The 14,462-nt window shown below is 43.7% G+C and overlaps 1 protein-coding gene across 1 annotated transcript in view; it reads left to right on the top strand.

Moving 5' to 3' along the window:
* The window catches only part of tmem102 (transmembrane protein 102), a 33,192-nt gene extending 21,916 nt beyond the window's left edge, over positions 1-11,276 (top strand). The window contains exons 4-6 of the mRNA XM_072459100.1: positions 8,195-8,385; positions 8,619-8,831; positions 10,681-11,276. Coding sequence (XP_072315201.1) covers positions 8,195-8,385; positions 8,619-8,831; positions 10,681-11,265 — 989 coding nt within the window. The 3' untranslated portion in view covers positions 11,266-11,276. The remainder of the gene's footprint in view (positions 1-8,194; positions 8,386-8,618; positions 8,832-10,680) is intronic.
* Positions 11,277-14,462: the final 3,186 nt, after the last annotated feature.

Raw genomic sequence — 14,462 nt, 5'->3', positions numbered from 1 at the left:
TAGGCCACTTAGCAAGCTAGGTATTGCCAACAGTTTATTTTACACAAAATATAAGAACGGGTAAAATGAGTCCCTTAGCCCGTCCAAGTAAAAAAATAAATAAATCTTAGCACTTCCATACGGAATGGGAGGAGGATTTTTTGCGAAGTGCGTCCGTCTCATCTGCCAGTGCGTCCGTCTCATCTGCCAGTGCGTCCGTCTCATCTGCCAGTGCGTCCGTCTCATCTGCCAGTGCGTCCGTCTCATCTGCCAGTGCGTCCGTCTCATCTGCCAGTGCGTCCGTCTCATCTGCCAGTGCGTCCGTCTCATCTGCCAGTGCGTCCGTCTCATCTGCCAGTGTGCCGTTGCTATTCCAAAAAAGGGAAACGTAGAGCGGCATTTCCGGACTGTCCACAAAAACTATGACACCGACTTCCCTCCGAAAAGAAAAGCGAGTTGAGAAAGAGAAAAGTGAAGGAACTGAAATCCAGGTTGATCGGACACATGTCCAATCAAGTCCATGTTTTCCCATCCAACCACAAAAGCGAAGGCAGCCACTGAAGCATCGTTCTGTGTGATCCACTTAATTGTGAAGCAAAAGAAGTCTTTCCAAGACGGAGAGATGGTAAAAGAGGCGTTTATTTCAAGCTGATTTTATTTTCAAGATTTGTCGTTCCGAGTTTCCAAAAACAAAGCAGAATTAAAGCCGCAAGCGGCATCCAACGGCCCTCGCGGGCCGCCGGCCTTCCGACTCTGCGCTTTTGACTTGATAAAGATGGCGCCCTTATTGTGTCTTGAATAAAAAAAGAACTTGACAGACGGCGACACATTGGACATGGCCAATCCAGTGCAAATGAACACAAGTGTCAGTCAAATTTGCTGCGCCGCCGCACAGAGACCGTAGCACTTGGAATAAAAATATGGATACCTTTTGATGCCCCGCTTGTGTAGATGATTTTTCCCAAAGTAAAGCTTGATCGAGCTATTGCCCACGGAGGAGTTTGTTCAAGTGTGAAGCGTAAATGTGAACATTTCAAGGATTTGGCGTTTTTCCCATTTGTGACAGTATATTTGCAGCTCCACGGCACAGAGACCGTACCACTTAAAATCAAAATATGGATAACTTTTGATGCCCCGTTTGTGTAGATGATTTTCCCCAAATATGAGCTTGATCGGGCAATCGCCCTAGGAGGAGTTCGTTAAAGTGTGAAGCGTAAAAATGTGGTGATTTTAGAGATTTCGCTGTTTTCCCATTTCTGACATATATTTGCGGGTCCGCCACACAGAGACCGTAGCACTTAGAATCAAAATATGGGTAAGTTTTGATGCCCCGCTTGTGTAGATGATATTCTCCAAATATGAACTTGATCGGACAATCGCCCTAGGAGGAGTTCATTAAAGTGTGAAGCGTAAAAATGTGGTGATTTGAGCGATTCTACGATTTTCCCATAAGGATAACATGGGATGTTTCTGTCAACGCTACGGTTACGCCGTACAAAATATGACTTTGGCTCTCATACTTTTATGATCAGGATGGCAAATTAGAATTTTGTTCAAAATATCATGTCATTTGGAAAAACTCTATTGTTTATAGGCCACTCTGAAGGCCAAATAGTCAGAATTCTGGGAAACGTTTGCGGCTCCGTCGCACAAAGACCGTAAAAGTTATCCTTAAAATTTGGATAACTTTAGATACACCACTTGTCTAGAGGACGTACACCGATTTTGAGGTTGGTGGGCAAAACGCACTAGGAGGACTTCGTTAAAGTGTAAAACATAAAAATGTGGTAATTTGAGAGATTTTGTGGTTTTCCCATAGGGATAACATGGGAGGTTTCTGTCATCGCTACGACTACGGCGTAAAAATTTAGGCATTTTTGTGATTGGCTTTTGTGATCGGGACGGCAAAATAGAATTTTGGGTAAAGTTTAGACAATTTTGGTAAAACTAATTTTTGACCTTCAATGTTAATTTAAAGGTCACTCTGTAGGGGGCGCTATCACTGCCATTTCAATTTTGTCAGCCTAAACTGGTCCAAACTAGAAAGTTTAACAACTGATTCAAATTTGGTCCTAATCGGACTGGTTTTGATCAAATGGGAGCAATTTTTAGACCTGCAATATTCCAAAATAAGTTGTCCAACTTTGCGGCTGCGCCGCACACAGACCGTAAAAGGTATCTCAAAAAATTGAATAACTTTAGATGCCCCACTTGTCCAGAGGACGTACGCCGATTTTGAAGTCGGTGGGCAAAACGCCCTAGGAGGAGTTCGTCAAAGTTTGACGTAAACAAAATGGCTAACTCAGCTTGTTTTCATTTTCAAAGGAAGATGGCGGCCATAGGGTAAGTTTGGGGGCGTGGCCACAATGTTTTTTTTTGTTTATCCTCACGAGAGGAATGCGTGTCCCGAATTTCGTAGCTTTACGCCAAAGTTGACCTCGGGGCGTCTCCCATAGGCGCAATGTATTTTGACTTTTGTCGGTGGCGCTGTCGCGCCATTTTTTAACGAAAAAAAAAATGGCCCAGAAAAAATAAAATTTTTCACCGATTCTGAATTTTGGGCAAAGTTTGGTGAGTTTTTGAGCATGTTCAGGGGGTCAAATTAGAGATCAAAGCGCTGAAGAAGAACAAGAAAAATAATAATAATAATAATATTTTTAGCAAAAACAATATAGCCGTTTTTACTATAACAACAAATGATACATCGTTTGAAAGCTCTAAGCCTTCCCGATGCCGCCATGGGGTGGAATTATCATTACGAGCGCTTACGCGCTCGTCACTCCCTATTCCGTCGGGATGCCCCGCCCACTCCCCATAGACTTCCATTGATTTGAGCAGATACAAGCATGGCCCATGCCTGCGGCATGGATTCTCGCATACGGGACGATGCCAGGAGGGTTTTTGGAGGAATGCAGCGCTTCGCGCTGCTGTCAACAATTAGTGAATGGGCTACGCCCATTCACTAATTGTTGACTATTTCTGTCATAGCAGGAGTAAGTATGCATGATCCATGCCTTCGGCATGGGCTAGTTCACTGTACTTGCCAGGGGCGACGGGGTACCAAACATGCGGGCTGCGCCCGCATGTTTGGTCAGACAGTTGCAACGCTGCCTTCGGCAGCGTTGCGGGAGCAATAGGCCCTCCCCCTGCTGGGGCTCGGGCCTAAATATTAACTTCAATCAAAGCTCTCCAGCTATTGCGGATTACAGTGACACGGCGCTCTGAAGCCGTGGCCGAGGATTTATGCCTGCAAATTTTGAAGGACATCGCCGACTGTGAGTGTTTCTCGCTGCAATTAAACGAGTCAACAGACGTAAGTGACACAGTGGTGCATTTTTATTCGGATGGTTTTTACTGACATGAATGTTAAAGAGGAGCTGCTGACACTACTGCCCATGAAAGAGCACACGCCAGGAGAGGACGTTTTATCAACAACTTTATCCAGAAAACCCTGTTCCCTATTTGCAAGCTCGTGTCCATGACCACGGATGGAGCACCCGCCATGGTTGGCTGCACATGGGTTCATCGCTAAGTGTAGAGCGGATGATGCTCTCCCGGACTTTCTCAATTATCACTGCATAATAAACCAACAAGCGTTATGCGCTATAATGCTCAACATGAAGGAGACGATGGATGTGACAAAGATCACCTGTTCTATCCAGAGCTCTTCAAAGACGGCTGTTTCGTGCTCATCTGGAGAAGACTGACAGCGAGTCGAGGGAAATTCCTGCTGAGATTTTGGGAGCTCTGTCCAGAAATGAGGAAGGCATTTTTACTTGTAGCTAAGCACGCAGAATACAGCCAACTAAATGATGAACATTGGCTTCTAGACTTGGCTTTTCTAACCGATCTGACCAACATGTTAATGACCTTAATGTAGAGTTGCAAGGAAAAGACGAAGCTGTTATCCATATGATCAGCTTTGTTAACGCGTTCAAAGGAAAGATGCGCAATGATTTGGCAAACTTCCAGAATGTTGCGTCGGAGCTGGAGATGCAGAAGAAGACGAAGACCTCGACCGTGGCTCCATGTTCACATGGAGACCTGTCTGTCACAGTTTGACAGACGCTTTCAAGACTTTGCTTTATTGGAACCAGTTGCTACATTCATGTGCGATCCGTTTGGGGAAGATGTTGATTCACTTGCATCCAAAATGTCAACTCTGTTTCATGTGAACGTGTCTGCGGTGGAGAATGAGGTTTTGACTCTACAAGCTGACGTTGAACTAAAGTCCAGGGCTCAGGGACAATTCTGAAACCTGCAGAGGAAAAGTAGATGTGCCACCTCCCCGACTGCATTCTTTTGTTCCACCTATTTATGCCAATCAGCCTTTTCCCACATGAAGATTGTCAAGTCCAAATATCGTTCTACCAGGACTGATGCACATCTGGAAGCGTGCCTGAGGCTGGCTATCAGCAGCTACTGTCCTGACTATGCAGCCTTAGTGGATCCATCCAGTGCAAATCTTCAGAAAAACAAACGTACAGAGTTGAATTTTGCAATATGAGTTAATACAGTTATGCAAGAATAGCAGTTTGTGTGTGTGTTGCATTGTTTGTGACTGAAAGCTGAACTCGGAGCAGACAAAGAAATGGACCTGGCTAAAATGTTGTAAATATGAAACATTCTTTTTCCTTGTCAAATAAACCCGAAAAAGAAGCAGCAGTGCTTATTTGTATTGTGGATGGCGCCAATGCTACAAACAAAGGTCAATTTAGCTGCAAAAGGCAATGAGAACTGTTCCTTGTACATTTAAGTCTCAAGGTCTCAAATGTCTTTTTATATTGCACATTTGTATATGATAAACAATCTTAGGCTCTTAATGAAATACTACATTGTGTTTCTATAGCCTAATTATGGCTAAACAAAAATAAAAAACCTGTTTAATACTGAAATATATATAAAAATATTAACAATTTAGATCTATAGTAGATCTTTGGGCTTTGTTGAATATATAAATGTAGCTCGCGAGCCGAAAATGTGTGGCGCCTCTGACGTAGAGTAAAAAGGACATAAACACTGCAGTTTTACATTATAACTTTACAAGAGGTGAGTTATATTATTATAAATACAATTTTGACCAATTTGATTTGCGTGTTCCATTTGCCTTGTCTGTTCTGTAGCTGTAATATACAATTGTGCCACTAGAGCGTGCAAGAGCCCCTTTACAAATCAACTTTACAATAATGCTTTTTCCCATCATAAAGACACTTGCAAATGTAAGAAGTTAAAGCTCACCACTTTACACTGTAGCTCTTTATTTCAGAGTGTTTTGCTCATTGGCTTCTCATCGTGGCTTTCATTTGCCTTTGTGCTGTTCTGCTCGGCCTTCACTGCATTATTATGGACCCGACCAGGAAAAACAGTACAATATTAACATAATCTGTTAACCCTTTTATGATTGCGAAGGGCTCCAAGTGTTAAACATTTGAAAATGTGCAAACTGATTCTAAATCCAACCACTGAAGCTTTGTTCACAACATTTTAAGTCCAGATGGAGAGGTTGACAAATAGGCGTTTAGATTTCTAAGTGAAGATATTGTGAGTTGACAATTGTGACAATTTAAATTTCTTTTGGATTGTATTTGATTTTTAGCTGAAAAGTGCGAACATGCCATATATATTTTTGAATCCGTTTTGTCTAATATTTAGCACACGCGGTTTGAACATTTATGAAATATGCAAAATATTTCAGACAAAAGTGATTCAAAAATATACATGGCATGTTCGTACTTTTCAGCTAAAAATCAAATACAATCCAAAAGAAATTGCAATTGCAATATTTGCACAATTGCAAATACATAATATGTAGTAAATAAAATCTAGCCAATTGAATTTGTCATGGGCAACAGTTTTGGGAAATGACTCGAATATTTATTTTAGAGACTGTATTTATTAATTAAAATAAATGAAACCAGAGAGACCAGATTAATTTGTCATTTGCTAAGGCACATTTTTCTTGGTTCCCGGGGTCAGGGGCTGTGTCTCTGGAGTGTGTAAATGACATAGCAGGTCTAACATTTGTCTATCAAACAATTTAAACCAGTTTGTCAAAATCTTCGTGCTACATGGGGCATTATTAACTAAAGATTTTTAATATTTTATGCTACATTCCTTGTTCTTTATTCATATTTTAGATGTTTTACTGCCCCATTTGAAAACACAGGCCCGGGGTGGCCTACACTGCCAGTCATGCTAGAGAAACAAAGTCTCCATTCAAATCGGACGCTACGAACAAGGGCAAAACTATCACTCATCTTGAAGAAGAGATCGTTTGACTGTCCCCTGAACTTCAAAAGAACAAAGACATTTTATCAAACGCTCAACAGCGCCCTCATGGACACAGTGGTGTGGGACCTGCCTGCTTCCCCTCAGCCCTTCTGCTCAACTCCTCCAGGTTCGCCCGAGATGAGTCAGACACAACGCAGACGCACACTTGGAGCTACAATTGTCCCCAGTTTAAGCCTCACTAACCTCACTAACTGGTAAATGACTCGCCTGCTCCAGCCGCTCCGGTTCTGATGGTTTCCAATTTGGATTCATCTGTTGATTTCGCTCCATGATGGTGTCCCGAGTCACCTGTCCATCACAATTGAGGACCCGGCTCAAGCTCCAGTGTGTCCCGAGGCAGCCACCTCCACCTCCACCTCCTCCGAGTCCATTGGGTTTAGGACTTCTGAACGGCACTCAAAATAATCGGCCAGACTAAACTTAATCAGAGTCTTGAGACGATCCAGTGGTGCTCGGTCCTCTGCTCCAGCCTTGCCGCTTTCCCCAGCGCTGACCTGTGGGGGCCCCAAGGGTCAATCCTTGGACCCCTTCTGTTCAATCTGTACATGCTGCCATTGGGACAGCTAATCCAAAACAGTTGTGTGTTCTATCACAATTGTGCAGACGACACTCAGATCTATGTCTCACTATCGGCAGGTGAATATGGACCAGTCGATTCACTCTGTCATTGCCTTTAACAGATCAGTGTGTGTTGACCATTTTAGTAAGAGTTCAACTTTCTCCAGCTGAACTCAGACAAGACTGAAATCATCATCTTTGACCCACCGAAACAAAGAGAAAGTGTTAGCGTCACCTCCAGTCCCTAAAATCCGTGAACAAGGTAAAACATTTAGGAGTAATTATGGACTTTTCGACCGCTACATCAAATCAATAACATCAGCAGCTTTTTACCATCTAAAAAACATTGCCAAAATCAAAAATATAGTGTCTAAACCAGATTTGGAGAGACTTATCCATGTGTTTGTCTCCAGTAGATTAGACTGTAACGGCCGCTCACTGGTCTCTCCAAACGAGCTGTAAAACAGCTGCAGTTCATCCAGAACGCTGCTGCTCGGGTCCTGACTAGAACCAGGAAGTACCATCACATTAGTCCTGACTAGAACCAGGAAGTACCATCATATTAGTCCTGACTAGAACCAGGAAGTACCATCACATTAGTCCTGACTAGAACCAGGAAGTACCATCACATTAGTCCTGACTAGAACCAGGAAGTACCATCACATTAGTCCTGACTAGAACCAGGAAGTACCATCACATTAGTCCTGACTAGAACCAGGAAGTACCATCACATTAGTCCTGACTAGAACCAGGAAGTACCATCACATTAGTCCTGACTAGAACCAGGAAGTACCATCACATTAGTCCTGACTAGAACCAGGAAGTACCATCACATTAGTCCTGACTAGAACCAGGAAGTACCATCACATTAGTCCTGACTAGAACCAGGAAGTACCATCACATTAGTCCTGACTAGAACCAGGAAGTACCATCACATTAGTCCTGACTAGAACCAGGAAGTACCATCACATTAGTCCTGACTAGAACCAGGAAGTACCATCACATTAGTCCTGACTAGAACCAGGAAGTACCATCACATTAGTCCTGACTAGAACCAGGAAGTACCATCACATTAGTCCTGTTTGTAAGTTGTAGCTCTTTGAATTGCGCTTTGTACGAATTGTGCTCTATGAATAAATTTAATTTGAGAAATCGGCCCCGATCGGTCTAAAAAATAAAAATCATATTTTTGTCAATAAAAAAGTGACATTTGGTTGGTTTAGTCACTGATGGAAAAGATCAGGTTAAAATGTGTCATGAAATATCCAAAAGATAAATTGAGTTTATATTCTGTCCTGTAAAGAAGCTTTATCCTGTTCATTAAAAGTTCTCGAACTCGAGCCCACTTGTTTGTGCCCTGTTCTAGGGAAAGACCCTCCCTCCCTGGCCTCGCCTCAGGCCCTGGACGGCTGTTACTTCTCACCCTCCCTGGTCATAGACTGGTTCTGGGGTGTGGTCCGGGAAGCTGTGGACGAGCTGAGAAGAAGTCCACAGAGAGGCATCCCCACCCCGGAGAGATTGGAGCGCAACGGGCCCCTCACCACCATCATTCTACAGGTACTACATGCATAACACTGCAGTACCTGTAGAGCGGGCGGGTTGGGTGTGCGAGTGAGCGGGCGGGCGGGGTGGATGGCTGTGCGTGCGGGCAGGCGGGGTGGTTGTGCGAGCGGGCGGGCGGACAGGGTGGATGCGTGTGCGAGCGGGCGTGCGGGCATTAAACTTGGTGAATACAATTTTGACAACACTGAGTTGTGTTCAGATGCTTTCCGTTGCTGTGCCTCCCTTAGGCGGGCTCCAGCCGGGTGCTGTACGACCTGCTCCCGGTGGTCTCCTTCAGGGGCTGGCCTGCAGTGGCTCAGGGCTGGCTCACTGCAAACCACTTCTGGGACGGAAAGATCACGGAGGAGGAGGCCATCTCTGGGTTCTACCTGCTGCCCTGCCCCGCCCCTGCAGGTGGCAGAGTGGACCGGGAGTGGAGGCTGGCCTTCTCCCGCAGTGAGGTCAGTCCATGGTGCTCTTTACAGGGCTCAATCTGCTCTGAAGGAACTGGTCCAGGTTTTAGTCGCTTTCTTTCTGATGTGTTGAGTTACACAGCCAGTATTCTTCTCTTGTTTAGCCAAAAATAGACTTCTCCAAGTTAGGAATGTGTCCACTGGAAGAAGTCATCTTGCTTTGCGTTCTGAGAAGCTTGTTTTAGTCAGGAAAATACAGGAAATGGGCACAAAGACAACAGTGTAATTTCAGCCAATCAGAGACTGTTCTGTAGTTATATAATCCAGTTAAAATGTGACCTGCCGTTTTAAAACAAGGAAGACCACTCCCCAGAGACATTTTGAGTTGAACACCGAATTAGGCGAGTTTTTTTTGCTCGCCCACTTCAAAAACGGAGATTTTAAATGTATTTTTCCTGTTTTCACGGATTTTCCGCATTTTTTTGGCAGAAACCTCAATAAAAATATGTCTTCTGCACCAGCATCTCCGACCTCAAACAATTTCTGCACTACCCCGAGTTCGTCCGAACGTCAGAGCTTTAAAACTCTTGACACTCACGGCTTCATAGATCCATGAGATTCACATGAAGGAGGCGGGGTGGGCGTGGCGGGCGTGGCTTTGGCTCGGGCTCCCATTCATTGAACTCATGTTCAAACGGTTTGTCTGGAACAGCCCTCATAAAAACAGATGTACCGCCATCGCGGCAAATTTAACGCATGGTCCTTAAACGTTTCCACATACCTGGCGTGCGTAAAAGGTGACGTAGAACATTTTGATTGACATATTCTAGCCAATGAGCCAAGCTTTCAAACGGTGGGTGGGTTTTAGGAAGCACCAGACAGAATCTTCTCTAGGCTTATGTGTAAAAGCAGTAAAGAGACAGTTTTAGACAGACTTTACGCGCCTCGTTTTTTGATTTTCTTAGCCTTTTGGACGCACATTTCGTTTGATATATGTATTATTATTATTATACCAATTTTTTAAAATGTATATTTTTTTTCGGGAGTGTCTACAGAGCCGCGGCCGAAACTGCCATGTTATTTCGTGCCGCGGCTCCTGAAACTGCTGCGCTATTTGTTAGGGTCAGGGTCAGAGTTAGGGTCAGAGTTAGAGTTAGAGTTAGAGTTAGGGTTAGGGTTAGGGTTAGAGTTAGGGTCAGCCATGAGGCCATTTGACCGCGCCACGGCCATTTTTAAAAAATAAGATATTCCTTTATTGTCCACACATTTCATTGTTGCAACGCAGGTAGATACAGAGGAAAAGAACAGTATTCACTAACCCTTTCCACCTCTATATGGGAAATTCATGGGTAAACTCATTTACACATTTTCACATAAATTGTTTTTAGCAGTTATAATGGGTATTGGTGGCCTACAAAACATCAAAATGTATGTTTTATGATCATAGAGGAGCTAAAATTGTAATAAAACAGTTTGGCACAGTTGGCACATATGTGGATCACTTGTTCTGAATATACTTTTTGATACAAAAAGGTCAACAGCACCAAAATGCCTGTTCTAGAGATCTGAAACTTTACACAGTTGTTGTCATGACAACAGCATGTGCAGTGAACAGCATAAGCACACAATGAAGTATATCATGCTCAGGACCATTACAAATTGACAATATTCAGGCGAGACTAAAAAAGGATGTTTTGTTTATGTTTGGGCCTCTGTAGTGTAAGTTCTGAAGCCCTGACAGTGTGACATGTGCACATCTGCAGAAACTAGAAGGCCTAAGCTTTCTAATGATGCATCACACTCACATGTGGAACGTAAGATCCTTAAACAATACTATAAAACTAGATTTGCATATCCCCACATCCCTAATATTTGACTTTGTTTTCCTCCTCTGCAGGTCCAGCTGAAGAAGTGCATCCCGTACCCCATGGCCCAGGCCTTCCAAGCAGCTAAATCCATCTTAGCCCCTGTTCTAGCTCGCCCACGCTCCGGCCTTAGTTTGTACCACCTCCGCACACTCCTCTTCTGGGCGTGCGACCGTCTCCCTTCGGCCTATCTCTCCTGCCCTGACCCTAACACGCCTGGGCGCCTCATGTTGGGACTCCTTGATGACCTGGCCCACTGCATTCTGAGCAAAAACTGCCCCAACTACTTCCTGCCGCAGTGCAACATGCTGGAGCATCTGTCCGACAGCCAGGCATTGTTCCTCGCGCGTAAGCTAGCATGCGTGAGGTCGGACCCGCTAGAGCACCTCCGCGCAACGCAACAGGCGGGGCAGCTAAAGAAGGAGCTAATGGCTAACGCTAACGGACACGGGTCGCCGGGCCACCACTCCAACGGGATCATATCACCATCGGAGGACAGGCTCGCTCAAAGACTGCAGCAGCTCGTGACGGAAAACCCCGGGAAATCCATATCGGTGTTTCTTAATCCCGACGATGTCACGCGGCCGCATTTCAGAATCGATGACAAATTTTATTAAAGAAAAAAAGTTGTGACGTGTACGAGAATTTAAATGTTCTACAGTCAGTTAGGATTGCTATGATTTACCATGAACAAGAAATCATCTTTGTTTTAATAGAAGTGCAATAGGGATGGGCTTTTATTTGAGATGATACGATATTTGTTTTGCTGCTGTTGCTGGGAGTCGATATTTGCCGATACCGATACTTAGATTTGATAGCAGAGGCCCTCAAATCTATTAAGTTGAGGTAAAGTTCTCAAATTTAAATTAATACACATTTCACTTATAAATACATTCGAACAAATGGCAAAAATAACAACTGTCTGTATACTGCAATACAATATCTGTTGCATGATTGTGTAAACTTAGGTTTTCTATATGTATATAACATGTATAATATATATATATATATATATATATATATATATATATATATATATATATATATATATATATATATATATATATATATATATATATATATATATATAACACCAAATATCAGGAGTTGTTTCGATATCGGCCAGTATCGATACTGGAACAGAGATATTTGCCCATCCCTGAAACGCTGTGCCCCATGATTACTATTGCTTTGGCGATATTTATTTTAATAAATAAAATGACCAACATAGAAAGTCAAAAAAGTAACAAAAACTTACAAGGTTTAAAGGACACATATTATGCAAATATGTTCCGCTTTTAACCTGTTGACATTGTTCATCTAAAACACGCCTCATTCTCACGTGTTTGGTGTGTTTGGATGTCATTGGTCAGAGATGATCTGTTCCGTTCTAAGTCCATATTTCTTTGAGCTTTTCTGCCATCTACTGGACGTTCATTATAACTGCACGCTTGCATTAGCACGTCGGGGAAAGCTAGCTTTATGTATTTCCTCTGCATTTACACAAGGACATGTTAAATAATGTGGAAATAATGCATAATATGTGTCGTTCAAGGGGCACTGCCTTTGTTTTCTTAACATATTTTTATTTACACATTTATTCTTTTTGCATTATAACGTTAATCAGATTGTCACTTATCAAACTAGTTAATTTATCCCGCAGTGACATTTACATCTAATAATACTGTAATGTATAATAATGTAAAGAGTATTAATGATTGTTGCTCCTGTTGCTACGACAACGTGAAGACTTCTTACACATAACAGGACATTGAACTTCCAGCAGGGGGCAGCAAACCCGCTGCTGCAGCTAACGCTAAAACAAGTGCAACACAGCCCGACTTTCTAAAACCACATGAACTTCTAACCGGCTTTTATTGGAAGAGTAACGAGGCGAAGAGGGCGGGGTCATTGTTACACACACACACACATATACATGCGCACATACACACACACTAACATATATACACGCACACTCACATATATACATGCACGCACACACACACACCTGGCCTTAACCATCAGCCCCGTGTACAAGGAGGTTGCGTGCAGCCCCGGGTACACGGGGGTTGCGTGCAGCCCCGGGTACACGGGGGTTGCGTGCAGCCCCGGGTACACGGGGGTTGCAGCCCCGGGTACACGGGGGTTGCGTTCATGTTGTAGAATTTGATATCAAAATCTCAAATGGAGACAACCAAAGATCAAATGATTTGTTATTTTTAAATATTGATAAAGAAAATGTATAAATATTGAACCTGATTATGATTTCTTTTTTTTCAAACTTTGGTCATTCAATCTTTTGTACCACAACAAATGGAAACTGAAAGCACAACTAGCACAAACATAAGCCTCAGTGTCGTTGAGTTATTCTGCCACGTCATGAAGGTTAATGGCCCTGAATTGTCAAGTTCAAAAGTTCCATGGCCTGTTCTCCATCCAGGAGCTTTGTCCCGACGGGAGCTTTGTCCCGACAGGAGCTTTGTCCCGACAGGAGCTTTGTCCCGACAGGAGCTTTGTCCTGACAGGAGCTTTGTCCCGACAGGAGCTTTGTCCTGACAGGAGCTTTGTCCTGACAGGAGCAAAGTCGAGAAATCCAGGGAATAAGTTGCACCAGCCATGTATTGCATTCATGTCCATGATATAATCCAGACGCCTCTTGTTGGGCATAAAATGAACTCGTCAGAGATAGAAATAAATCCACGTTCTTTTGTTTTATAATTCTAAATGCCTCTAATGGGCATGGAACCTCCAAGCTCCTTAAATGAACCTGGCAGATTATTCCAGAGCTTCTTGATGGTTCAGAAGTTGAAGTCCCTCCCATCACTATAGAAAGAGCTCATCGCCATGGCAACCAAGACCAGCAGCTGATAAACCACCAGGCCTGAGAATGAGGATCGTGTGAAGGAACATGTCTTGAGGCTGTAAGTGTTAAAGGAGACCTCCGGGGTTAAAGGAGACCTCCGGGGTTAAAGGAGACCTCCGGGGTTAAAGGAGACCTCCAGTACAACGGCAATCGCTTCTTCTTTGCTCCAGATCTTCCATATGAAGTTCATCAACAATGACAAAGGTTCCACCACATCTGTGACGAGCTCAGGAGGAGAAAACTGAGACATGGGTTCTCTTTCCGTATGACTTCTGTAACTTTAGAAGGTAAAAAATACATGCTCAGAACACCAGGAGGGACAGGGGTACTCCTCAACACCAGGAGAAGCAGAGGTGCTCCTCAGAACACCAGGAGAAGCAGAGGTGCTCCTCAGAACACCAGGAGAAGCAGAGGTGCTCCTCAGAACACCAGGAGAAGCAGAGGTGCTCCTCATAACACCGGGAGAAGCAGAGGTGCTCCTCAGAAGACCAGGAGAAGCAGAGGTGCTCCTCAGAACACCGGGAGAAGCAGAGGTGCTCCTCAGAAGACCAGGAGAAGCAGAGGTGCTCTTCAGAACACCGGGAGAAGCAGAGGTGCTCTTCAGAACACCAGGAGAAGCAGAGGTGCTCTTCAGAACACCGGGAGAAGCAGAGGTGCTCTTCAGAACACCAGGAGAAGCAGAGGTGCTCCTCAGAACACCAGGAGAGGCAGAGGTGCTCCTCAGGAGAGATGGAGTCACCAGTGTGGGGCATGTGAGTTCAGGTTGTGGTCACCATGGTGATACATTCTGTTCATTTGAAGAGACTGATGACATGATGTATTTGTGTTTAACATCAGACTTTATTCTCCATGTTGGCGTCTGGTTTAGGACATAAACTCTGACTAAATACATCGACTCATCCATTTGGCAAATGTGGAAAATATTGAATAATTTCTTTCTGAGAAATGATT

Source organism: Eucyclogobius newberryi, unplaced genomic scaffold (genome assembly GCF_026437365.1).
Source record: "Eucyclogobius newberryi isolate DKJ021-1_F unplaced genomic scaffold, fEucNew1.0.hap1 SCAF_22, whole genome shotgun sequence".
Classification (NCBI taxonomy): domain Eukaryota; kingdom Metazoa; phylum Chordata; class Actinopteri; order Gobiiformes; family Gobiidae; genus Eucyclogobius; species Eucyclogobius newberryi.
The sequence above is the reverse complement of the archived record's forward strand: the minus strand, read 5'-3'. Positions and strand labels throughout refer to the sequence as shown.